The 26,941-nt window shown below is 43.6% G+C and overlaps 1 protein-coding gene across 8 annotated transcripts in view; it reads left to right on the top strand.

Annotated features, from left to right (window-relative positions):
* The window catches only part of MAP3K4 (mitogen-activated protein kinase kinase kinase 4), a 166,345-nt gene that overhangs the window by 129,672 nt on the left and 9,732 nt on the right, over window positions 1-26,941 (top strand). For 7 of the 8 annotated variants that reach the window (XM_050949014.1, XM_050949017.1, XM_050949015.1 and 4 more), the window contains 6 exons: window positions 5,074-5,174; window positions 7,082-7,162; window positions 7,939-8,130; window positions 9,008-9,078; window positions 11,089-11,205; window positions 22,764-22,923. In XM_050949014.1, the coding sequence (XP_050804971.1) occupies window positions 5,074-5,174; window positions 7,082-7,162; window positions 7,939-8,130; window positions 9,008-9,078; window positions 11,089-11,205; window positions 22,764-22,923 (722 nt within the window). Of the gene's footprint in view, window positions 1-5,073; window positions 5,175-7,081; window positions 7,163-7,938; window positions 8,131-9,007; window positions 9,079-11,088; window positions 11,206-22,763; window positions 22,924-23,867; window positions 23,979-26,941 lie in introns of all 8 variants that reach the window. The other variant, XR_007773825.1, reaches the window with a different exon arrangement.

Here is a 26,941-nt window from a genome sequence, read left to right as displayed (position 1 = left end):
TCATGTGCTCTTTTCCAGTGGCTTTTTCAGCTGTGTTCCAGTTCTGTGAAATTATTATACCATAGAAGTGCATGTTTATAAGTCTGCACTGAGCTAAAACAAGATGGTAATTTGAACATACAGTTTTCACCTTACATATTGGTCAAAAGACTGTATATTAATTTATGCAGTAAAAATACTCTTGCATTTAACATATGCCATTCAGTTCCTCAGTAGATTAGCTTTGATAGGTTTATTAGTAATTGGTAAATGTTCCCTGCACATGTCTTTCTAAAGGAGGTTTTAATATGCAAAATAATCAGCTTATTGTTTACAATTAAATTATCAGAATTTTTAATATAATACAGAATTGGGGGGAAATGATTTTTAGTGAAGAAAAATACTTGTGAAAATTTCCTGGTGGCAAATACAGAGTACTAAAAATAAGTTTTGTGGGTGGATTTCTACCTGTGGTTTCTTTATACTTGTGCAGAATAAGAACATGACCAAAGATGACTTTCATTTTTCAGAGTGGTACCATTTTCAAAGAATGTCAGTAAATTGCTGGACGAATCTATTCCAGTATCTTCCCATTATCAGGCTTGCAACATTGGTGTCACATTTTTCTTTATCCCCTCACATCTGGCCACTTCCAAATGCTGTTGGTTCCTCCTCAGTATCCTGACCACAAAAATCCTTGTTGATGTCTTGGTAATCTCTTGCCTCATCTACTGCAATCTTATCTTTTCTGGCCTCTCCTTACTCCCCTGCAGTCTATCCAGATAGTTGCTAAAGTCATCCTCCTCTCCTGATTGCTGTCACTTGCTCCTCCTTGCCTTCTGTATCAAGTTCAAACTCCTTGTTCTCATGTTCAAGTGTCATCCTACTCCCCCACTCCATACCTTCCATTCAAGCCTTCCTTATATCCTTTCCACCCTTCTCCCCTCCACTCTGTGCCCTTATATATTTCTCCCATGTCCATGTTCAAGCTTCTTTCCCCTTGCTTCCTGTGCCTTGTGTAATCACATACTTACTGTGTGCTAAGTGACCACACCTTATCCCCACAAAAAACCTGCACTGCTTTGAGTGTAGACAAGCTGTATTGAATCATAATTATGTTTGTGACAGATATAGTTGAATTAAGTTTGAGTAACTTAGAAGTTCATTTTATTAAAAATGCAAATGTTTGTGTTACTGTGGGATTGTGTGTAATGTCCCTAAGGAGGAGACATGACTAATGTAAACCCTGAGAAGTGTTATGAGCTTCAAAGGACTGTTTGAAACATGTGCCAGACAAGAATGAACTTCTAAAGTTAAAAAGGTTTCCCAGGAAATGGCTAATGGGAGGTGAATGCGAATATAACTCCTCCAGTTTTGCAAGAACTTAACCTTTTGAAACTTCGCCCAGTTGGAAGGGACCTTTATCTGCTGACAACCTATTACATGAGGATAAGATCAGAGGCCCGAAGGAGTGACTTACAGATTCATGAGTGTTCTTATTCTGAGCTAAGGTGGTCATGAATATCACAGAAAACCCCCGTGGGTGCGGTTCGAAGGCCTGTTCACCTGCCAGAGCCCTTGTTGAAGTTGGAGTGATCTCTGGTAAATTTATTAGAATGCTTGTAGGTTTTTATTGTTATGTTTTCTCTGTAATGCTTTCACTTTAAGAACAAATGTTCTTGCTTAGGAAAAGCTGTGTGGTAGTTTATAACTGTGGGTAATTATGCTATTGATAGCCTCTAAAGAGAAAGCAAATCAGGCTTGCTTAGGCAGTCTGACTTGATGGAGAACTCACAGTGAAGGCAGGGAACTATGCGGCCTGGAAAACACCCCAGTCAGGAGGGAGAGAGACACGGTCTCCACCCAAGAAATGTAACAGCTGGGGAGCTAGAAGCCTGAAAGTGGTTCCCTTGCTGGATTGCAAAGAGGGAACACAAGTCTGGTACCCCAGGACTATGACAGTGTTATCTAATTCAGGTTGCAGGCCCCTTTTGGCTGAGACCACATCTTCCTCCACAGCTCTGAGCACCGTGACAATATTCAGCAAATAATCTTGGGAGTAGCAATATCATTAGTGTTCTACTATTGCCACCTTCCTTATAGTTCAGGCAAAAAAAAAAAAGGAAAAGGAAAAGGAACAGTCTGTCAGTGGAACTTTCATATAAGGGCTGTAACTAACTTCCTGTGTGAGTTGAATGGGAAAGAAATGAACTTCGGTTTTAATTGTTCAGCAATTTTCTAGCAATTTTGTTAACTTGCATTTTTGTGGTACTAAAATGTTCATCACAGCCATCCTTTGAAATAACATCTGTTAAAAGCATGAGCCACACTTTTAATTACAGTTGCTAATAACGATGCAGAGTTGTGATTGAGTTTGTAAGTGAATAGCAGTTATTGTTTAAGACCTCTTAGTATTTTGACATTAAGAAGATTTATGCAGTTAGAATACTGTTAATTATGCTAGTCAAACAGTGACTGTCTCTGGAATCTCGAGATTTCTAAATACCTCATGAGTCTGTCTTCTTTTATTTGTATGGTCATAGTGCCAAGAGCTCTGTTGTGCTAGTCATCATACGCACCCGGTTCATGCTCTGAAGAGGTTACAAACTTATTTGAAATAAAATACAAAAAGCAAATGTAGCAAACATTAAGAAGCGAAGGGGAGGGAGAAGGAACAGGACAACAGTAATGAGATTGCATGGTTACTTAGATGAACTATGCATGCAACTGAATTAGTCTGAACTATTCTGAAGTTTGTTATTTTTAATGAATAATATCCGCTATCTGCTACTCAACCAACCATCGTGGTTAGCTCATTTGTTGTAGATGGCACAGTAGAAGCAGGTTTTGAGATATTTGGAGCGGAATGGATTCTGGCTTTGCAGATAATTTCAGGGAGAGTGTTCCAGGCATAGGCTGGCAGTTCTTTTGACATAAAGCTCTAACTAGCAGATCTCGAAAGTGTCTTGTCACTTCACATTCTGTGATTTTTATGCTAAGTTTTGATTTGCATCCCAAAATGGTCTCTGCATATAGAAGCTGGTTGTACAGTACACCCTGTGTTAACTAAAAGAACAATCCTAGTCTTTGGAAGAATACTTCTGGATGCTATTTGTGTGTTTATCAAACATTCTCTGTACTTCTATTTTAAGACCCTCATTACAGAAGACCCAGTAGTAGTGATCAGCAGTGCCAAGCACTTTACAGATCCTTTTCATGGTTTACAGACAGAAGCTCTAGCAGTTTCAGAAATCAAGAGAACTGTGGTTGAGTAGTAGTTGTGGTTTCTAAAAAACAGGTATAGAACTGGTCCATTAAATTTCCTCTTATGTTCCAGACCACATAAAACAGATTCACCCTATTCTCTTTCTGTCCTGCCCCCTTCATGTTTCCCCAGAGCATGTGGGTTACTTGAAGTGTTGCCTGAGCAGCTGCTTTTTAAACAGGAGCAACTGAGGGATACGATTATAATTTTTTACTATCTTATGCTTTGGTGTGATGTTATACTACTGAATGTAACTGAGACAGACTTGTAATTCATGTGTGATGGCACACCCATGTACTGTGGTATATGTGACAGTTACCGTGTGTGTTTATTATTTTCATTTTTTAAAAACTGATTAAAAAGAAAAGAATTACACAACAAAATGTTTGTCAAACTACAAAAGAGTCGAATGATCAACAATAGTTGATGGAAGGAAAAGAAATAAGAAATATACATTTCAAAGAACTGGGACTTCACTTCTTAAGAGCATCCACATATATATTTTGGCCAATAATATTAGAACATTGGAATGGTTGCAGTGTTGTACAGAAATCTATGTATTCTGTTCATTAAAGAAATAATTCCCTAGAAGTTTGCATGCTGTTCTTGGACCCATCTACTCTTGCAACTCTTTTGGGAGTTGGGAATAACAAACTGCAATGTTTTCTTCTACAACAGAGGCTGTGAATTCTTATGTGCACAATCTGTATTTTAAGTTGAACTCTGATCACCCATGAACTAAATAAATAGTAGTTAAAAACTAACTCTGGGAACCAGAAATCTATAGTATTGTAGTAGCATTGAAGAGAGTTGTCATTCAGGAATGACTATAATGATCTGCATGCAGTGTAATCCACTTAAAGTGAACTTCAGTTTGTAATGAAGTAGAATGAGTGTCCCAAAATTTTCCAACTCAATCTGCAGATTGCTGTCTAAAGTGTAGTTATCCTCATTTATAGTGAAGTTATTCTATGAAAGAGAAAAACATCTCTTCACTAAGGATGGATGCCCAGCCACTGGAATAGCATAGAAACAAAGCTTTAATCATTTCTAAACATTTGCATTAGGTGCATACAATTTATAGAATATGAGAACTTTCTAAACTAGTTGCACTAAGCAATGTGTGATGCACAAATGCTACCATAGTTCATTCAAGGCTGTTCTTAAAATATTCTCTTTTTATGTAATCTGAAAATTAAATGCAAAGCTATTTTAATCTATTAGTTTATACTGAGCTTTTTGACAGTTTGAGTCTGTGCTGTATCTATCCTAATTTTTCCAATTTAATTGTTGGATGTCCAACGTCGGAGACAGTTGTGGTTGATCATTTTGTATTTACCCAGACCTAGTATGTGAGCAGATTTCCTTCTGTCTTTCTCACTGTTTCTTTACCTGTTTAATAATTTGCATATACACAGGCTCATAATTAATTTGTGCAAGACAGGGTTCCTGTTTTGTCTTCTGGTAGTATTTATCTTTTAAATAGAACTCTGAGTGGATGGTGTTGTACCCCCTGTAGATTCCATTTTAATCAACAGGAGTTTCAGGTGCTTAACACTACATAAGGTCCAACCTTTAACTTGGTGGAGTGGGACAGCTTGTCCATCCAGGATTTAAATAATGTCATGCAGAGAGCAGGAAAGAAAATGCTGAAGATATACAGTACTTCACTTTACTTCCCAAGAACTGGTTTTGCCTTTGTGTGGTTTTCATTAATGGGACCAGGGTGGATACACTCACCTCCTAAACTTTAGAGGTTCTGTCACTTCAGAAGTGCAGTTAAATAGCTAATCAGTACAGTGGCTCTTTTTTTTTTTTTTTTTAAACAGGGGTTCCAGTGTCCCTGAAAATGATCGACTGGCTTCTATAGCAGCTGAGTTGCAATTTAGGTCCCTGAGCCGTCACTCAAGTCCCACTGAAGATCGAGAAGGTGATTATTTCGATAACAGATTGTGATCTGGATCTGCAAATGATTCATGTGATTAATGTATTGTCTCTCTCCTGACCCAGGTCCATCCCCCTTTTAAAAATTCCTTTATCAACTCTTTATTTCTGAACAGGTCTTTACTGCCTTAAATTTAAATTAAGGACCAAATTGCCTATGTTTTCCCAAATATGTATGTGTGGGGTATTTTTTTCCAGGTGTAGCTTGGGCACCTGTGTTTAAGATCATTGCTTGTTTGGCTTTTTTAATAGACCCATGGGGTGTTCCACTACAGCAGAGGTGGGCAAACTTTTTGGCATGAGGGCCACATGGGGAATAGAAATGGTATGGCGTGCCATGAATGCTCACAAAATTGGTGTTGAGGTGCTGGAGGGGGTGTGGGCTCTGGGGTGGGACTGAGGATGAGGAGTTTGGGGTGTAGGAGGGTGCTCTGGGCTGGGACTGAAGGATTCGGAGGGCAGAATGGGGATCAGGGCTGGGGTGGGGGTGCAGGAAGGGGTGCAGGTTCCGGCTGGGAGTGTGGGCTCTGGAATGAGGCTGGGGATGAGAGGTTTGGGGTGCAGGAGGGTGCTCAGGGCTGGGATAGAGGATTATGGAGAGCGGGAAGGGGATCAGGGCTGGGGCAGAGGCTCGGGGCGTGGGGAGAGGCTCAGGAGTGCAGGCTTCGAGCAGCGCTTGTCTCAAGTGGTTCCTAGAAGCAGTGGCATGTGCATTCTCCAGCTCCTATGCGGAGGTGCAGCCAGGCGGTTCTTCACGCTGCCCCATCCGCAGGCACCAGCCCTGCAGCTCCCATTGGAGCGCATAGGAGCCGAAGCGGGGCTATGCCGTGGCTTCCGGGAGCCGCCTGGTGCAGCCCCTGACCCTGCGCCCCAGACGGAGCACCGGAGCAGGGCCCAGCCACGTGGTGCAGCCTCCGACCCACCACCTCGGCCGGAGCAGGGCTGAGCCGTGTGGTGCAGCTCACGGGCCATAGTTTGCCCACCCTGCACTATAGCATTCAAAATGAGATTGATACCATAGTGACATTTTGTTGACATATCCCCTGTATCAGTGACTGGATCTGCCTTTCTCGCACACCTTCTCAGCACAGTAACCTGGCTGTGAGATGAGGATTTCTCAGGCTGTGGATCAGAAGGAAAGACTGTAGTTGCAATTGCAGCATCAGTGTTACAGAAGCCCCTAGAGCCAGTACTTGCGCCCACCACTAGTGGGGAGAAATGGCTGGATCCACATGTTGATAGATCGATTGGTCTGGGCCTCTCCTCCTCCTCAGGTTTCTCGGACACCTCATATGCTTAGGCATATAAGTGAAATATATTTAAACAACTTCCTTGGAAAATAAACTTGTTCATTAAGAAGTTTCATTTTGTATTTTGTGTGACTGACAATGAACTTCTCAGTGTTTCAGCCATCACTTATGACTGGAGTTTGAATATAGTAGATTGTGTTGTCTGTTTCTACATTGGAAGAAACATTTAACAAACAATTGAACTTTTAAAGTATATTTTTGATTTGCTTGATTTGCCTGATCATTGTCTTTTACACATTGAAGGGGAGACTGACTAGGTTGGATTGACTATTTATAGTTAAACGATTTTGCGATGCAAAGTCATTTTTTATGTATGTAGACGCTGAATTTCTGCCGTGTGTTATATATAACTATTTCTAAAGACACCAAATTGTCTTAAAGTTTAAAGAATGTAACTAACTGTGGTGTTGCCTCAAATACCATAGCAAAGATCAGTGTGAGTTGTTAAATCAGGTGTTTTAATCTTGAAATGTAAAATGTAAGATTTTGTTGTTAAATATGGCAACACTGTTAATACCTTAAAAGTAGTATGAAAAGAAACAATTTTTAGGCAACATGATTTCTCACATTACTGTTTTTACAGAACCATTGTATCCTAAAGGAGACTTGAGTGGATCAGTCCGAAGGAGTTGGGAGCTTCGAACTCTAATCAATCAGACCAAAGGTAAGAGACAAAGGAACACTACTTAATGCAATATATTTCAAGCTTGGCTCAGACTGTATATTTAAAAAAAAATCCTTAATGTACTTCAGAAAAATACTGATTTGTGATATCAGAGGACTCTAACAAAAGAACAGTATGTATTCTTTGTGGCATTATCTATTGTTCTCGATATACAAAATTAATATTAATAGTTGCCAGCGTGCTTATTGTCGTCAGTTGATAGAAGACATTTTTGAGAAGTTGGGGTTACATGAAATTTCTAGAGCTAGAGGTTCATAAAGAACTGAGAGGTTCACACAGCACTTCAGAATTATTTAAATTTGAGAAAAGTTCTCAAATCTACATGAAGTAAAACCTTTAAAATTCTTCCTTCCTCTGTTTCAATATGGTAATGAACTCAACTGTATTAATACCCAAACTAACGATTAGTGCTTTAATTAAAGGCTAAATGAAGATAAATCATACTGTAAGTTTATTACTTCAGTGCAGCTAATTTCTTTGAATTATGTTAGTGGGAATTAAAAATAGTTTAATATTTTCATCTAAGTTGCAAAGTAAGAAGTTTCATATGAAACCAGAACATGTATTTTCTGCTTTCCTTAATTCCAGCTTGCTTATTGTTTGAATTTCTGTTAAGAAAACAGTTGCATTGTACATCATAATACTTGTTCAACATGGTCTCATAATAATACAGTAGTGGCAAAGGAGTAGACATGGAATTCAAATGTAGGGGTGTAGGTTTCTGAATCAATGAATTTGTGCCCTGCTTTTTTTAGATACTGCTTCCAAGCAAGGACCTATTGATGCTATTCAGAAGTCTGTCCGGTTGTTTGAAGAAAAGAGATACAGAGAAATGAGGAGGAAGAACATCATTGGCCAAGTCTGTGATACCCCGAAATCTTATGATAATATCATGCATGTAGGTCTAAGGAAGGTGACCTTCAAGTGGCAGAGAGGAAACAAAATTGGTAAGTCTGTAATGGACTTGTCATGTAGCTTAAAATACTGTATTCAGACCTTGTTTCACCTTAAGATTTTCATTTGAAATCTTACTTCTTGGTGTAGCTATTAAGGTTTCTTTTACTACAGAAGGAAAGCTTACAGAATATTAAACACAGAATGCTATTGCAACTAGCATTTCCTATATAGCATTTACTGCAAAATCTTCACTGGTCAAGTAGTTAGAAACAAAAATTGATATGACATGAATTAATTCAGTAGCATGTGCTGAACAGCTTCATTTTGTGCTTGATCCTGCAATCTGTGAACATATTCAACTCCCATTGATGTTTTTGGGCAGTGGTTCTGAACCTGTGGGCCACTTGCAGCCCAATCAGCACACAGCTGCAGCCCATGTAACATCCTCAGGGCCGTACAGGTAGTATATAGTGTGGATGCGGCCCACATAACTCATAAAGAGCAGCATATTGTGGCCCACAATGATAAAATGGGTTGAGAGCCACTGTTGTAGGGTATTCTGCACATGGAAATATCATAAGGTTGAGTGAAACGTGTTGGCACTAACGTCAGTAGACTAGTTTCACTTACTGATGTAGTCACTATTAGCCACACTCAAGAGAGATGATTATTTCCCCACTGATTCTGACTGTATATGTCTCAAACTATTACTGCATAATCATGAGAAGGTTCTGCTCCTGATAAAGCTTAAAGTTTAATGTGTTTAACTTTTAATCCATTTAAACGTAGGATTATAATTGCTTTATTATGTTGAACAATCATTACAAGTTTAAATCCTTTTGAAATAAAAAAGGAAATCAAGGAAGAAAATCTGCTAGGCTGAGAAGTGTGTTTGAGGTGTTCATTGTTTTTATTGTAATTCTGTAGGTGAAGGCCAGTATGGGAAAGTCTATACATGTATCAGTGTTGACACTGGTGAACTGATGGCAATGAAAGAAGTGAGTACATTACCCACAAGTGCCACTGCTATTTAATTTTAATGATGCATATGCTGTTTCCATAACCACATGTGCGTGAGTTTAGTTGGCAGGTCTCCTTGTCAGAGCATTGTTGTCAGATGGTTAGAGCAGGGAAATGGGAATATGAATTCCTGCTTCACATAGGCTGAGTCATATAACTTTTCTGAAAGTCCAGGTTAGTCCTAAATGTTCAGTATCTACGTTAGTAAATCTATATATGAATTGAGACCTTCTGACTGTTTTGTATTACATTCTGCTTAATAAGATATTTGCCAGTCTTTAGTTTTTTTGCATTCATCCTTATACTTCCATTTGGAAGGTTGCTTTGGTGTGAATGGGTCCCAGCAATTCCTCTGACAGCCACTTGACAGTAATGTAATTACAGATTTTGGGCCCAATTCTGTTCCCAGATTTGCACGTACAATGCTGTTGTCTAACATTTGTATAAAAAGGCGGAATTAGGCCCTGTTTCTATTGTTCCTGTCTTAATATTCATCCACTGAGCTTGTAACACTGGCTCCCAGAAGTTCACCCTGGTGTTGTTTAAGAGGAGGTTATCTTTTTCCCATCCAGAGCCCTCCCTATCCCTCAGCCTTCCTAGGTGCAATAGATGTTCATTCAAGAGAGTGCCTTGAGCAAAGACTAAGGTTAATACAAGAGAGACCCACACTTGTTGATGGACCTCACATCGATGGGTTAAATATTTAGTACCGGTATATTATTTTCCTTATGCTGTTTTCTAGCGCTTAGACTCTTATACCTCACCAATTGTTTTCAAAATAGTCATTCCTCATAGAGGATTATATGCAAGCTATGGCTGAAGTTTTCAGTACCAAGTCTCCTTGAGTATAAAAAAGGTTCAGAGGTTTTTGTTTGTTTGTTTGTTTGTTTTTTTAATACTGATTGAAAAGCGATCTTTTTTTTCCCTCTAGGTGTTTTTTCAGATGTTAAAAAAGAAAGCCTTTCTGAGTCAAGGAGAAACTTCTGAAACTTCAGTCCAAAATATATTTTTAGCTAAGCTTCATAAACCACTGAAATAAGGGTTAGAATAGATATCTCAAATATCGCGAACATCAATAAAAATTATGGGGAGTGCTTGTTTACAAACACACATAGCTTCACAATTTTGAAACTTTAGGAAAGTATTTGGCAACGAGAAGTATTTGAACTTCCTTTGTCAATTTTGTTACCTTTTTATATTTAAGTTTATCACTGTTTACCAAAGTATGAAACCTCATGTTCTGAAATTGTTATACGGAAGCAACCAATCATAATGTCCTTGCAACGCTACGTACGTTTACTTTTTCTTAGGGTTGTCACTAACTTGGTGTATTAATTTTTTTTCTGATCTCTGATCACACAATAAAAATAGCACCACATCTCATTTTTACTAAACATTTTGTTTGACTTAGTCCTGTGTTGGCTAGGAAAATAGGAAATCACTTTTACAGAAGATTTTTTTTTTTTGCTAATTTGTGTTTGCCTCCTCGCCCTCCCTCATCCCCCGAAAAAAAATCCATCACGAGGCATCATAGGGATATTAATGAAAACTGCTCTTTTAGTCAACGCCTCCTGACTCTGTGCCTCCTTCCATTCCACACCTTACTCTTGGAAAAGCCTCAGCGCATGAAGGAGACTCCTCTTCCAAATCCCTCTTGGCGGCCTGCTTCTTCATGAAACCTTTCTACACTGATCTCACCGGTGTTGTTTCAAGGCCTTCTTGTATTTAAGCTGTTATGTTCTAGATCATATCTGTCTGAGTTAGATTGCAAGCTCCTTAAAGCAAGGGCCTTGTTTCGTTTACTTTTTTTTTTTAAAGTGACAACACCCTATTCTTGTAGATGTCTATAATCATATCCCCAAATTTGTTCCTAGAAATATCAAAAGAAGTCTGTAGATGGCTTCTTAGCTGTCATTCCTTTCTTGATGGTTTTTCTATTTCACAGTTACGTTAATAGCAGCAGTAATGAAAAATAATCACTTTTGCAGATAAGATTTCAACCGAACGATCACAAAACTATCAAAGAAACTGCAGATGAACTGAAAATTTTTGAAGGCATCAAGCATCCTAATCTGGTTCGTTACTTTGGTGTGGAGCTTCACAGGGTAAGCAAACATTCATTACTGGATTTTCTTAAAAGTTACGAGAACACCTTTATGAGTTCAGAAGTGGAGTTGTGTGTTCTACACCACAAGTTATCTCACTTCTGAGAATTGTAATTTTGCCTAATTATCCAGGAAATCTCCATGAACTGCATCATTTCTGTCTTCCCTGAATCTAGAATTCTTCCTGAAACGTAAGTTGTAGAAAGCTGTTAGACATCAAAGCACTAAAACTCACCCTACTAGTAATAGCAAAGGACACACCAGTGTCTTAACACTCCTCCCCGGCCCCCAAAAGCAAGTTAGCTTGTATGAAATCTTCATGTGCAAATTAGCTATGTAAACACTTCAAAAAAGCCAACATTTTCAAACAGCTAATATTTGTTACCTATAGTGACCGTACCACAGACATTTTCAGCATCTTTTCATGAGAAACTGTAACTGCAAAATAGTGAGTAGTTAGAGATATGAGACATCCTCAGTAGAGGCGCAGAAACTGAAAGGTGGCCCACAGAGCAATTGAAACATTCCATCCTAGCAGAACCTGCAAAAGAGGGGATAAAATTACTAATCTTGTTTACTTCTTGCTAGTTTACAAAATTTTCTTTTCAAAATGTGACTGTAGTTCTTAAACTATGGAAACTTAGGTGTATTATCTTATTCTAGTATTACAAAGTGCTCTACTTGCTGTTTGGGTGATGCCAAGAATCCCTCATCTATAACTTGCAGTACTTGGTGTCACAACTAACTTTATAGTTACAGAATTACATGCATGGGAGATCTTATGCATATGTGAAAGAGAATGTAAAATTCATTTGCAGCAAGGGAGATTGAGGTTAGAAATTAGGGAAAACTTTCTGACTATAAGGATATTAAGTACTGGAATAGGTTACTAAGTGGTGTGGTGGAATCCCCATCACTGGAGGTATTTAAGAACTGGTTAGACAAATGTGAAAAGGATGAACTAGGTGTACATGGCCCTGCTTCAATGCCAGGGGATGGACTCTTGAGGTCCCTTTCAGCCCTTCATTTTTATGATTCTATGATACAGATGTTCAGTCTGTAATCTTAGAAAAGCACAATGAAATTTGCATGAAGGCCTGGTTTATTAGTCCAGGTTATCCCAATTGAAACTGACCCCTCTCAAAAAACAAACAAACAAAATCAAAACCCCTGCCAGTGTAAAAATAATGCAGGCAGGCAGCATGGGGGCTATCTGGTTTATTGCACAGAATGCAGCATGTATGATTACTTGCCTTGTGGGCAGATGGCAAGCAACTTGTGGCCCTCAGAGACCGAGTATGGGCTGTTGAGAGAGTGGTTGAACTGGAGGAACTAAAGGAGACAGAGGTACAGAAATGAGACATTCCAGGACACAGTAGTGAAGTCCCATCCCCAGTCTGACAGCCTCTGTGCTGTTGAGGAGGATAAAAGTCTCATGGAAGGAGAACCTCAAGCAGGGTAATGATCCCATAGTTGGGATCTTCCTTCCAGATAATGTCAGGTTATCCCCTTGCACTGAGGATACCTCTCTGGGAGAGGGAGCCTCAGTTATTAGGAAGAAACAGGTAATAGCCATGGGAAGTTCTTCTTCGAGTGCTTGCTCATGTCCATTCCAATTAGATGTGCACGCGCTGTGTGCACGTTCGTCGGAAGATTTTTACCCTAGCAACACTCGGTGGGTCAGCTGGGCGCCCGGAGTGGTGCTGCTACGGCACTGGATATATACCCCAGCTGACCCAACGGCCCCTCAGTTCCTTCTTATCGCCCGGGTCGGTCGTTGGAACAATGGAGTGCGGTTTTACTGACCTCCACCTCCCTAGCTACTCGTAGTTCTCTAGTTTTTTTTGTGTGTATATAGTTCAAAGTTATATAGTTCTAGTTAATTTTTATCATTCATAGTTAGTGTATAGTTAAGAGAGGTTCGGAGATTAGCCCCTTCCCTGCACCCGGTGCCGGGGCCCAGGCCCGGTTCACCGGGTTTCAAACTGTGCTCGGCCTGTCATAAGCCGATGCCGACAGGAGATCCACACGACTCCTGCCTTAAGTGCCTTGGGGAATCTCACCTGACAGATAAGTGTCGCGTTTGCAAGGTTTTTAAGCCAAGAGCAAAAAAGGAGCGGGACTTTCAGCTAAAGCAGCTCCTCATGGAGGCGGCCTCTGGCACCGAGCGCTGGTCAATCGGTGGCCAGAAGCTCCTCCTCGGCACCGGACCACACTGGTACTGCCAAGGCCTCTCAGCACCAGCCGTCGCTGGCTCCAAAGTCGACTCGCCACCGCTCCCTCTCCCCGATATCGAGAGAGCCTAAGACTCCTGCTGCTTCCGTGCCACCTGCACTGCAGCCAGAGAGCTCATCTAAGTCAGATCGCCCGGCACTGACACCTGCCACGGCACCGACGACGTTGGTACCGTTGATTCCGGTCCCACAAGGGCTGTTGAGTCCAGTGCCTGTCAGCTCCCCGGTGCGAACCATGGTTTCCATCCATGCCGGAGATGTTCTCAATGGCGAGGGATCTGATTGCCATGACAGAGTCGACGCGGCCTAAACCCCTGGCAGCGCCGGTGCAGGTAATACAGTCTATCGGCAAGCTTGCCTTGATAAGACCATCCAGTGTCGGCACAGCAGAGCGGCACCATTCACAATCACGGTCCCGCAGACGTTCTAGGTCCCTTCCGCGCTCCCGCTCCCGACGCCGCTCGCAGTCCCAGCACCATTCTCCTCCTCGGTACTGGTCGCACTTGCAGCACAGTTCAGTATCCCATTCGCCAGCCCGCTACTCTTGGCACTGTTCCAGCTCCCAGCACCGCTCCAGGCACTGTGACTCCCGTAGCCTCTCCCAACGTCGAGCCTCAAGATCTCGGTCAAACTCCCAGCACCGCTCCGGTCGCAGGTCCCGATCTCATTCCTGGTACCGAGTAGAGCAAGGTCCACTAGAGACAGAGACACCGCTTAGGGCTTTTCAGCCCCTCCATGGCCATCCAGACACGCATCAGTGTCATCCCACGTGAACAGCTCTTATGCACAGGACCGCAATTCTGATGTGCCCACCAGAGTCTTCCAAGAGACCCAGGACCAGGACCAAGGACCCCATCAGTGGTCTTTCTGGACACCTTGGGCATACCACCAGGCTCAAGGTGTACCAGTAGTTCCGTCCCGCTCTGTCCCATCAGAGCACCGAGTGCCAGAGGTGACGGTTAGCCGTCCCCCTCCGACTGCTATGGAGGAAGCCCCAGTTCACCCACCGGACTCCCAGGTTCCACTGGAGCAGGAGGTCGCCCAAGAGCAAGAGGCCACACAGGACCCGCTCGTCACCAGCATCTCCTCTTCCTCTTCTCCAGATGAGGCGGTGGCAGGAACATCCTCCTCTGGCCCTCCTCCAGTTGACCTGAGAGCCCATCAGGACTTCCTAAGGAGGGTAGCACTCAATATGAACCTCCAGGTGGAGGAGGTCCTGGAGGTAGAGGACCCGGTAGTGGACATTCTATCGGTGGATGCCCCCACTAGAGTGGCCCTACCATTTATTTGGACCATCCAGGCCAATGCCGATACTGTATGGCAGTCTCCAGCCTCTATCCCTCCTGCAGCCAGGGGAGTCGAGCATAAATATATGGTGCCCTCTAAAGGGTATGAGTACTTGTATATCCATCCATCTCCCTGCTCACTAGTCATCCAGTCTGTTAATGAGAGGGAATGCCATGGCCAGCAGGCACCAGCCCCAAAATCGAAGGAGGCTAGGTGAATAGACTTACTCGGCCGCAGAATGTACTCGACAGGTGCCCTACAGCTCCAGGTGGCAAATCAACAAGCCTTACTTAGCCGCTATAATTATAACACCTGGGTAGCGGTGGGTAAGTTTATGGAGCTTCTCCCTCAAGACTCCTGCCAAAAGTTCGCTGCCCTCTTGGAGGAAGGGAAAAAGGTGTCCAGAACTTCCCTCCAGGCCTCGTTGGATGCAGCAGACCCAGCAGCCAGGGCTCTGGCCTCGGGTGTTGCCATGAGGCACATCTCATGGCTCCAGGTTTCAAACCTCCCACCGGAGCTGCAGTATACAATTCAGGACTTGCCATTTGATGGTAAAGGCCTCTTCTTGGATAAGACTGACACCAGGCTGCAAAGCCTGAAGGACAACAGAGTCATAATGCGCTCTCTTGGCATGCATACGCCAGTGACCCAATGCAGGCCTTTCCATCCCCAGCCTCACCGCCCATACTCTGCGCCTGGACAAAGACAGGACTTTGGCAGGCGGCACGGCCGAGGTGGTCACAGACGACCATCAGGACCCCAAGGAGGCCAAAATCAAGGTCCCTCGAAACCACCACCGGGACTAAAGATGAACTTTTTGAAGGTGCGCCCAAGGGCGGCATACCATTTACAGGCCAGGATCCCTCTTCTCCCTTCTCCAACCATCTCCCTTCTCCAACCATCTCTTCTACTTCCTCCTGAAGTTAACTTCAGATCGCTGGGTCCTATGCACGGTGGAGTATGGGTGCCACCTCCAATTTATTTCAACCGCGCCCTTCCACCCTCCAACCCTGTCCCTCTTCAGGGACCCCTCTCACGAGCAATTCCTCTTACAAGAGGTGCGAACGCTCCTCGCCATGGGAGCTATAAAGGAAGTACCAATGGACGAAAGGCGCAAGGTGTTTTACTCCTGTTATTTCCTAATCCCCAAGTCGAAGGGAGCTCTCAGACCTATCCTAGACCTGCGAGGACTCAACCAGTTTATGATAAAGTTGAAGTGCCGCATGGTATCCCTGGGGACCATTATCCCGTCCTTGGATCCTGGAGACTGGTATGCCGCCCTCGATATGAAGGATGCGTACTTTCACATCGCCATTTTTCCTCCACACAGGAGATACCGCCACTTTGTAGCCAACCGTCAGCACTTCCAGTTTACGGTCCAGCCGTTTGGCCTTCCTGCAGCCCCAAGGATATTTACAAAGTCTATGGCCGTAGTCACCGCCTGCCTCCGTCGACGTCGGATACACATTTTTCCATATATGGACAATTGGCTCATCCGAGGGGCCTCCGAGACACAAGTCACTCAGCATGTGGGCATTGTCAAGGACCTATTCACACATCTAGGCCTGATGATCAATTTCGAAAAATCCACTCTGGTTCCCACGCAGAAATTAGACTTCATAGGAGCTATCCTGGACTCCAATATAGCCAGAGCCTCTTACCACAGCTGCAATTTCAGGCAATGGCAACAATCATCTGAGGTCTACAGAATTTCCCGACAACCTCAGCTCGACCTCAGCTCTCGGTCTCCTGGGTCACGTGGCTGCCTGCATGTTTGTAACCAAACACGCCAGGCTCCACCTCCTTCCTCTCCAAGTTTGACTCAACTCGGTATACCGCCCGGGCAGGGACCCAATAGACATGATAGTCACCATTCCCCCGAGCACCCTAGGCTCCCTAGAATGGTGACTAACTCCCTCCCTGGCATGTGCAGGGATGCAGTTCCATCCGCCCCAACCCTCAATGTCACTGACGACGGACGCATCATCTCTCAGCTGGGGTGCTCACCTCGGTCACCTTCGTACTCAAGGCCTTTGGTCATATCAGGAGCTGGCATTACACATAAATGTCCGAGAACTGAGAGCAGTCCGCCTGGCGTGCCAGGCGTTCCAGCAACAGTTGCAAGGCCTTTGTGTCTCAGTGTTTACAGACAACACAACAGCCATGTACTACATAAACAAACAGGGAGGGACACGACCCTCCCCCCTTTGTCAGGAGGCCATCCAACTCTGGGACTTTTACATAGCCCACTTGATAGATCTGGTAGCGTCCTTTCTCCCAGGCGTTCAGAACACTCTGGCGGATCGACTTAGCAGGTCTTTCCTGTCTCACGAGTGGTCGATCCACCCTGACGTTATTCATTCCATTTTCCAGAACTGGGGATTTCCCCGCATAGACCTGTTCGCTTCCCGCGAGAACAGGAAATGCCAGATATTCTGCTCCTTCCAAGGTCTCTCCCCGGGATCGATCTTGGACGCTTTCCTGATGCCATGGAAGAGCCAGCTCCTTCATGCCTACCCACCATTACCACTGGTTCACAAGGTCCTGCTGAAACTCTGCAGGGATAGAGCGCGCATCATCATGATCGCGCCAGCGTGGCCCAGGCAGCACTGGTACACCATGTTTCTCGACCTGTCGATAGCCAACCCAATTACCCTGCCACTCCACCCAGACCTCATAACTCAGGACCACGGCAGACTTCGCCACCTGGACCTGCAGGCCCTTCACCTCACGGCATGGCTGCTGCGTGGCTAAACCAGTCAGAGTTATGTTGCTCTGCATCAGTACGACAAGTTCTTCTGGGTAGCAGGAAACCTTCCACCCGGTCAACGTATCTGGCCAAGTGGAAGCATTTCTCCTGCTGGTGCGAAACGCTTAATCTTACTCCCACTGAGGTCTCGATCCCCTCTATTTTGGACTACCTCTGGTCTCTCAAACAGCAGAGCCTAGCAGTATCATCACTGAGGGTACACTTGGCAGCCATCTCTACCTTCCACCCAGGTGAAGGTGGCCGTTCCGTGTTCTCACACCCTATTGTTTCGAGGTTCCTCAAGGGCTTGCAGCGCTTATACCCCCAAGTACGCCGCCCAGCCCTGACCTGGGACCTCAACCTGGTTTTAACCAGACTTATGTCTCCCCCATTTGAGCCGTTAGCAACCTGCTCGCTACTATACCTGTCCTGGAAGACAGCTTTCCTCGTAGCCATTACATTGGCCAGACGAGTCTCCGAGCTTAGGGCTCTTACGGTGGATCCGCCGTACACTGTGTTCCACAAGGACAAGGTGCAGTTGCGACAACACCCGGCATTCCTCCCTAAGGTGGTTTCGGCCTTTCATGTTAACCAGGACATCTTTCTCCTGGTCTTCTTCCTGAAGCCACACTCAACGCGACAGGAGCAACGATTGCACTCCCTGGACGTCCGTAGAGCGCTCACATTTTATATTGAGCGGACAAAACCCTTTTGTAAACCCTCCCAACTCTTTGTCACGGTAGCAGACCAAATGAAAGGCCTACCTGTTTCCTCTCAGAGGATCTCATCTTGGGTGACGGCATGCATCCGCACTTGTTATGATTTGGCTCATATTTCCCTAAGCCACATCACCGCGCATTCTACCAGGGATAAGGCTTCATCTGCCACCTTCCTGGCTCGTGTACCTATCCAGGAGATATGTCGCGCAGCTACCTGGTCCTCGGTCCACACCTTTGCTTCACATTATGCTTTGGTTCAACAGTCCAGAGATGATGCAGCCTTTGGCTCAGCAGTTTTGCATTCTGCAACATCTCACTCCGACCCCACCGCCTAGGTAAAGCTTGGAAATCACCTAATTGGAATGGATATGAGCAAGCACTTGAAGAAGAAAAGACGGTTACTCACCTTTGTAACTGTTGTTCTTCGAGATGTGTTGCTCATATCCGTTCCAAACTCGCCCTCCTTCCCCAATGTCGGAGTATCTGGCAAGAAGGAACTGAGGGGTGGTTGGGTCGGCAGGGGTATATATCCGGCGCTAGCGGTGCCACTCCAGGGCGTGCCCAGCCAACCCACCGAGTGTTGCTAGGGTAAAAATCTTCCGATGAACGTGCACGCGGCACAGACACACCTAACTGGAATGGATATGAGCAACACATCTTGAAAAACAACAGTTACAAAGGTGAGTAACCGTCTTTTTGATTTTTAGAAATGAAGATAGCTGGGTTTGTGATGACCGGGAGACTGCATGGCACATTGCCTGCCAGGTGCGAAGGCTGTGGACCTCTAAAGAAATCTAGGTAGACCTATGTGCAGAGCTGGGGAGGAGCTGGTGGGCACCGTACATGAAGGTACCAGTGACATAGGGAAAGGTAGAGAGATCCTGGAGGCCAAATTTTAAGCTGCTATGTAAGTGATTAAAGTCCAGGACCTCCATGGTAACATTCTCTGAAATGCTTCCAGTTCCATGCGCAGGGCCAGTTAGACAAGCAAACTGCAAGGTCTCAATGCATGGATGAGACAATGTTGTTTGGAGGAGGAATTTAGGTTTATTAGCAACTGGGAAACCTTTTGGGAAAGGAGGAGCCTATGCAGCAAGGATGGGTTCCTCCTAAGCCAAAACAGAATCAGATTGCTGGCATATAAAATTAAAAAGGTTGTAGAGGAGTTTTTAAACTAAGGGCTGAGGAAAGCCATCAGATGCTGAGGAGCACATGATTCAGACAGACCTATCCCTTAGGGGAGGATTTATTAAAGGGGATACTCCTATGTTCTGAAGAGTGACTAGAAGTTGAAGAAGTACAGGTAGGAACTGGAGAGAAACAGTGAAATGAAAGAGTCCCATTCAGTTACATCACATGAAGGCAGACAATATTGACAAATTTTCTAAGTGCTTATATACAAATATATGAGGTGTAAATACTAAGATGGGTGAAGTTGAGTGCCTGCTATTGAAGGAGGATATTGATATGACAGGCATCCCATAAACTTAGTGGAACAATGATAATCTATGTTAGCCAGTAATACCAGAGTATAAAATACATAGGAATGACAGAATAGGTTGCATTGGTGGGGGAGTGGCACTCTAGGTTAAAGAAAGCATAAAGCCACATATAATAAAAATCTTAAATGAAACAAACAGTACCACAGAATCTCTGTGGATAGAAATTCCATGTTTGAACAGTAAGAGTATAGTAGCAGCAATATCCTACCAACCACCTGACCAGGATGGTGACAGTGATTGTGAAACTGGGGAGATTAGAGAGGCTACCAAATAGAAAACCCAATAATAAAGGGGGGATTTCAGTTGTTCTCGTATTGACTTGGGTGAATGTCATCTCAGGATGGGATGCAGAGATAACATTTCTAGACACCATTAATGACTTCTTGGGGCAGCTAGTCCTGGAACCCACAAGAGGAGAAATCCACCACAGTGCCACTTAATTTCAAAAGGGGGAACTCAACACAAAAATGAGGAAGCTAGTAAAATGGAAATTAAAAGGAACAATCATTAGAGTGAAATGCCTGCAAGCTACATGGGAACTTTTTAAAAACATCATAATAAAGGCTCAAACTCACTCTCTCTCTCTCTCATATATATATATATATATATATATATATATATATATATATATATATACACACCCCAAATTAAGAAAAACAGGACCATATCTAAACAACAAAGTAGAAGGCATCCTTTAAAAATTGAAAGTTAAATCCTACTGACAAAAATAGAAAGGAGCGTCAATTCTGGCAAGTCAAGTATAAAAGTATAATTAAGCAGGCCAAACAAGAATTTGAAGAGCAGCTAGCAAAAGACACAAAAACTAACAGCAAAAAATGTTAGCACATCAGAAACAGGAAGCCTACCAAACAGTCAGTGCGGCCACTGGATGATGTAGGTGCTAAAAGAGCACTCAAGGAGGTATGTCTATACTGCAGATAAAAACCTGTGCTAGCCCTTGCCAGCCTACTCAGGCTTGTGGGGCTCGGGCTGCAGGGCTGTTTAATTGCACTGTAGAATTCCAGGCTTGGGACACTCCCACCTCGCAGGATTCTAGAGCCATGGCTACAGCCAGAGCCCCAAAAGTCAACACTGCAATTAAACAATTGCCCTAGCCCCGCAAGCCCGAGTCTAATTGCATTGTAGACATACCCAAGGAAGACAGGGCCATTGCAGAGAAGCTAAATAAATTCTTTGCATCAGTCTTCACTGCAGAGGATGTGAGGCAGATGCCCACATCTGAGCCATTCTTTTTATGTGACAATTCTGAGGAACTGTCTCAGATTCAGATGTTAGTAGAGGAGGGTTTGGAATAAATTAAACAGTAATAAGTCACCAGGACGATATGGTATTCACCCAAGAATTCTGGAGGAACTCAAATATGAAATGGCAGAACTACTAACTGTGGTATGTAAACTCTTGCTTAAGTCAGCCTCTGTACCAGGTGACTAGAGGATAGCTAATAGGACACAGATTGTTGAAAAAGTCTTCAGAGGCGATCAGGCCAGTAAACCCACTTTCAGTACCAGACAAACTATAGAATAGAATTATCAGACACATAGATGAACACAATATGTTGGGGAAGAGTCAACAGAGCTTTTGTAAAGGGAAATCATGCCTCACCAATCTACTAGATTCTCTGAGGGGGTCAACAAGCATGTGGACCACGGGGATCCAGTGGATATAATGTACTTAGATTTTCAGAAAGCCTTTGACAAGGTCCCTCACCAAAGGCTCTTAAGCAAAATAAGCTGTCATGGGAAAAGAGGGAAGATCCTTTTATGGATTGGTAACTGGTTAAAAGATAGGAAACAAAAGGTAGGAATAAATGGTCAGTTTTCATAGTGGAGAGAGGTAAGTAATGGGGTCCCCCAAGGATCTGTCCTGGGACCAGTGTCATTCAACATATTCATAAATGATCTGGAAAAAGAGTAAACAATGAGATGGCAAAGTTTGCAGATAATACAAATTTACTTGGGATAGTTAACTCCAAAGCAGGCTGCAAAGGGATCTTACAAAACTGTGTGACTGTGCAACAAAATGGCAGATGAAGTTCATTATTGATAAAAGCAAAGTAATGCACACTGGAAAACATAATCCCAACTATACATACAAAATTATGAGGTCTAAAGTAGCTGTTACCAGTCAAGAAAGAGATCTTGGAGTCATTGTGAACAGTTCTCTGAAAACATCCACTAAATGTGCATCAGCAGTCAAAAAAGCTAACAGAATGTTAGGAACCATTAGGAAATGAATAGATAATAAGACAGAAAATATATAATCACGGTATTAATCCATGGTATAGCCACATCTTGAATACTAAGTGGAGTTCCGGTCATCCCATCTCAAAAAAGATATATTAGAATTGGAAAAACAACAAAAATTATTAGGGGCATGGAGCAGCTTCCATATGAGGAGAGAGAAAAAAGACTGGCACTGTTCAGCTTGCAATAGAGGGGAGATATAACAGCGGTCTATAAAACCTTGATTTGTGTGGAGAAACTGAACAGGGAAGTATTAACCCCTTCACATGACACAAGAACCAGTGATTACTCAATGAAATTAATAGATAGCTGGTTTAAAACAAACAAAAGGAAGTACTTCATCACACAATATGCAACCAACCAGTGGAACTTATTGCTAGGGAATGTTGTAAAGGCTGAAAGTATGACTGGGTTAAAAAATAATTAGATAGGTTCATGGAGGATAGATCCATCGATGGCTATTAGCCACAATGGTCAGGGATGCAGCCGTGTGTTCTGGCTATCCCTAACCGTTTCACTGCTAGAAGCTGGGTCTGGATGACAAAGAGAGATCACTCGATAATCTGCCCTGTTCTGTTCACTACCTCTGAAGCATCTTGCAGTGGCCACTATTAGAAGACAGGATACTGGGCTAGGTGAACCATTCGTCTGACCCAGTGTGGCAGTTCTTGTGACCCTGTTTCACAAATAGCAAGGACGTGGGAGGAGGCAATGGGTAAACATTAAAATTTGAAAAGAAATTAAGATATTAGAAATAATACCAGCACAGGCACCAAAGAAATCTAATTTGGTTTCCACAACAGGAAGAAATGTATATCTTCATGGAGTACTGTGATGAGGGCACTCTGGAAGAGGTGTCAAGGCTGGGCCTTCAGGAACATGTCATTAGGCTCTACACGAAGCAGATCACGATTGCTATCAATGTACTACATGAACATGGTATAGTTCATCGGGACATTAAAGGTAAATTGTTGTTTTTTAAAAAAAGTTAATGTAATATTGCTTTACAGTGTTGTAAGTAAGGTATTGCCTAAATCATCTGTGGGAATTTAAGGCAGGTTCTCTGCTCTAGAGCAGTAATTATGTTAATATGCCCTGCCCAGGCTCTGGACAGCTGATAAGCTTGCATTAATGGCTGTTCACTTTTATTTAACGCATTGAGCTTGGAATGTTGGCACACAGGGTTGCAAAATTAGGGACAAATTCTGCCCCTGGGTGCACTTATACAGCTTTCTTTGAGTTCACTAGAGCCCTGTGGCTCCATCCAGGGACAGAATTTGGTCCCTACAGTAATACTAGTGTTAGAAGTGTAATTTATCTGGTATATTTTTATTCTGGGCTTTTCAAGAAATGATGGAATTCTCTGGGAGTGGAAGAGTATCAAAAAGATAATTTGATCATGATATTTTCTCTGTGGTTCTCAGGGCGCAAGAAGGGTTGTAGGATTTCAAAGGGATAATGGAGTCGTCATAGTAGTGAACGGCTGCTGTTTTATGTTAGAGAGATTATGAAAACAAATAGGTTTAAATTAGACCTAACCAATGATTCTCAGATGCATGTTGGTCTACACACGTTCTGCTCTCAGCCATCTCTTACAGTGAACAGGCTGGAGCTACAGAAACTGCAGAATTTTTTGGCGTGCTCATAGAAATGCCCTCTATCTCCAGTTTCACTCCTTTTCCCACATGATCAATAGCATGGCTTCTTGTCTCCTGCTCCTTTCAAAACATTCTCCTAGTTTAGCTGTTCTATTTTGGTTTAGTGTGACTTGTTTTCCTCAGCAATGGTAGAGAAACCAGAGAAGGAAAGGAAAAAACTTCACACGAAATATTCCCTGTAAATGCTCAGTTAACAACAAGGCAATGCAACCCAACCTTGCTGGGTTTCTATGTCCCTCTTGCTCACAGGGTTCTGAATCATCGCAGCAGTCTAGGAGATTCCCAGTTGCTCTTGTTCCTTTGGCCTCGTGCTCCTCAGTTGGGAAAGAACTGTCCATGACCCAGAGGCCTCCCACCCAGGTAGGCCACTCTTGAGTCAGCTTTGGCATTTTTTAGGAGATAATTGCTCTCTCCTCTCCTCCACTACCCTCCCCTAGCATTCTTTCCTTTCCTGTTCTCCCTGCTGGCCAAGGCTTTTTGTCCAGGTGTGAACTCAGCTCTATATGCCCCATAACCTCATATCTATGGTGGTCATTCCTTGTTTAGATAAGTATTTAGTAGACAGTTGCTCCCTCCTGAAAGAGCAGGTTAGCTGTGACAAAACCCAGGGCCTGTTACAAAAACTGGGCCTCATGAACAGAGTCAGGATTCCTTTTGCACCAGTGCAGTGTTTTGTTAACCTTGGGACGCACTTCTAGACTGACAGGGGGAGAGTCTTCCTCTTGACCAAGAGAAACACTGAAGTGAGAACTTCTATCCAGCAGTTCAGGGAGCTGTATCACTGCATCATCCAACAAGCTCTCCACTGACCGAGCTTCCTAATGTCCAGTATTACAGGAGTGTTCCTTGGGAACATTCCAGCTTCAAATGTTGAAGCTATATCTGTTAATGATCAATGCTTGGACTTCCCTAGTCCTTAATGTTAAGGTAGTGCTCAGGTGACAGCAGGAAGGTCAACTATACAAAGGGGGCATCTTTGCACCACTCCTACTCTGTAATTTCCTTGGATAAATCAGGTTAGGGATTTATGTAGGTTGCCAGATGGCACATTGTAAATCATCTCCCCCGAACTCTTGTTATATACACGTTCTCAGACTCAGGGCAGTGAAGCAGGGCTCTATTCTGTTGTCCTAGTACGGTCCCCATAAAACAAATCAAGTGATCAAATGCTTCTGTTTTTATGGAGAAGGGGGGAAAATCATATAACAGAGAAGCTGAGCTACAGCACATTCCCATAGCATTAGATCCCTAGTGCCTAGCCGGCATCATCTTTTGGTGAATCTTTCTGTTAGCAATAAACACCTAGTTCGTCTTTGAATGATTGTCCGTATGTATTCCACTCTTGGTGTTGGATTGGAATTTTGGCCACTAGTATCCTTTGAGCAATGCTGGCACCCTGACTGCACTTATGTCCCCCTGCCCTTCCCCACCACTTGAAGACATAAAGGGCAGAGTGAGGCCGACAGTCTCTCAGTTCCGTCTTTCTGCACATGGCTGCCAGGCGGAACTGCAAGCAATGCCTCTATCTCTTGCACTTGGCTAGTGTTATTTGTATACAGCTACATATTTTGGCATACACAGCAGTTAATTAGTATTAGTAGGTGTGGTTTTACATGTTTATATCTGGTACTAGGCTTCAGCCCTTATGGCTGAAACCAAATCTTCCTGTCTAAAATAGCTCCCTCCCAAGAGGGACAATATCCCCTTCAGTGATGGGAATACAAGATGCCTCTTCTGTCTGGGGCAAAAGGTATATTCCTGAAAAGTGTTCAGTCTGCAGATCATTTTCAAAACAAACACAGATGGTTGAGGGGAAGCTCCTCTGAAACTTTTCTTATTTGACATGTCAATGAGACCTGCCTCTGATCCTGGTAAACAGGTCCCTCCACGGACAGAGCAGTCTTCATCTAAGAGTGCTCCAGTGAGCTGTGGCTCCATTGTTAGCTCCCATGTATCTCCTTCTAAAGAGACCTCTTCTGTTGTTTCTCCTCTCAGGTCCTTGTCATCAGCTACTGAGAGGTGTGGGAGAGAGCACCACTCTACAAAAGAGTGCAGGCATAGATCAGCTTCCGAGGGTCTGAGTAACAAGAGGCATCTAAAGTTGTCTCACTTATTCTTATCAAAGCATAGCATATGGCCTGTGGCAGCATAAAGGACTCTGGTCACCAAGGAACAGTTTCAAGCTACATCCATTTCTGGAACTGCAGTAGCATCAATGGGGCCCTTAGTACTGATGCTGGGACTTTTGGTGCTGGAACCAACATTTTTCGTATCAGCCTCTTCGGCACCTCCCACTCTAGTGCTGTCTGTTTCCAGTGCTCAGGGTACTGACTTTCTTGGCATAGAGATTCACAATACCAAGTGACCTTACAGTATCAGTGTTTCCTGAGTCACCACTGTTAATATCTGGAGTGAGGGTACCCCTCTGAACTGACTGCTGGATTGATATTGGTACAGAGTGTTTCTGGGGCACAGATGAGGGAACTCCTTATAGCACACCAAGGGACACCTAGAAAAACTTCACTAGCACTCAGGAGCACTCCTTTGAAACTGACAAGAAGAGTAGAGGAGCCTGTCCTGGATACTCCCGAAGATCTTAGTCTGCTTAAAACCCATACACATCTGATAGAGATGATAGGTCCCATTAACTATCACAGGCAAAGGGGATCTGTAGAAAGACAATCCTCTTGTTATTCCCCCCCCCACACACACCCTTTTCACCTTCCTCCTGTGGCTCCCAACCCTGGCCATATTGGACCCCATGGAGGTTACACCCAACAAGGAGACTCTGCTTAACAGCTTTTTCTCGGGGCAGGGCCTAGTTAGTCTCCAGTAAGATCCCTTATTGTGCAACATCATCATCAGCCCCCAAGGCCTCACACTGAGCCTCAGCAGCAACCACCACTATCTGATGAACATCAACAGATAGCAGAACTCATCCCAGCTGCTGTCTTTTCTTCATTGCCTGATGAAGCTGTGGCTCCTGTACTTCCTTCTATCCTGACAATTAAAGAGCTTTTGAGGACTTTCCGCGTAGGATGGCAAATGCTCTGGAAATCCCTGTGGAGATTGTACAGGTGAAGTCCTATAAGCTTTCTCGAATTCTTCGCTCTTTTGTGCTGGAGAGGTTGGCTAAGGCAATCAGAGCGATCCTGTGGAGCCAGCACAACATCTCTGGCAAACATCATAATCAATTCCACTTACATCCAAGAGAGCTGACAAATGGTATCAGGGCCCTGTCTGTAACACAAAGCAGAAATGTCTGCGCAAGACTGATGTATGCAGCTAAGTGCAAAAGATTTCTATTTAGGCAATGCTGCAGC

The sequence above is a fragment of the Gopherus flavomarginatus genome, chromosome 4 (genome assembly GCF_025201925.1).
Source record: "Gopherus flavomarginatus isolate rGopFla2 chromosome 4, rGopFla2.mat.asm, whole genome shotgun sequence".
NCBI classification, from domain to species: domain Eukaryota; kingdom Metazoa; phylum Chordata; order Testudines; family Testudinidae; genus Gopherus; species Gopherus flavomarginatus.
The sequence above is the reverse complement of the archived record's forward strand: the minus strand, read 5'-3'. Positions and strand labels throughout refer to the sequence as shown.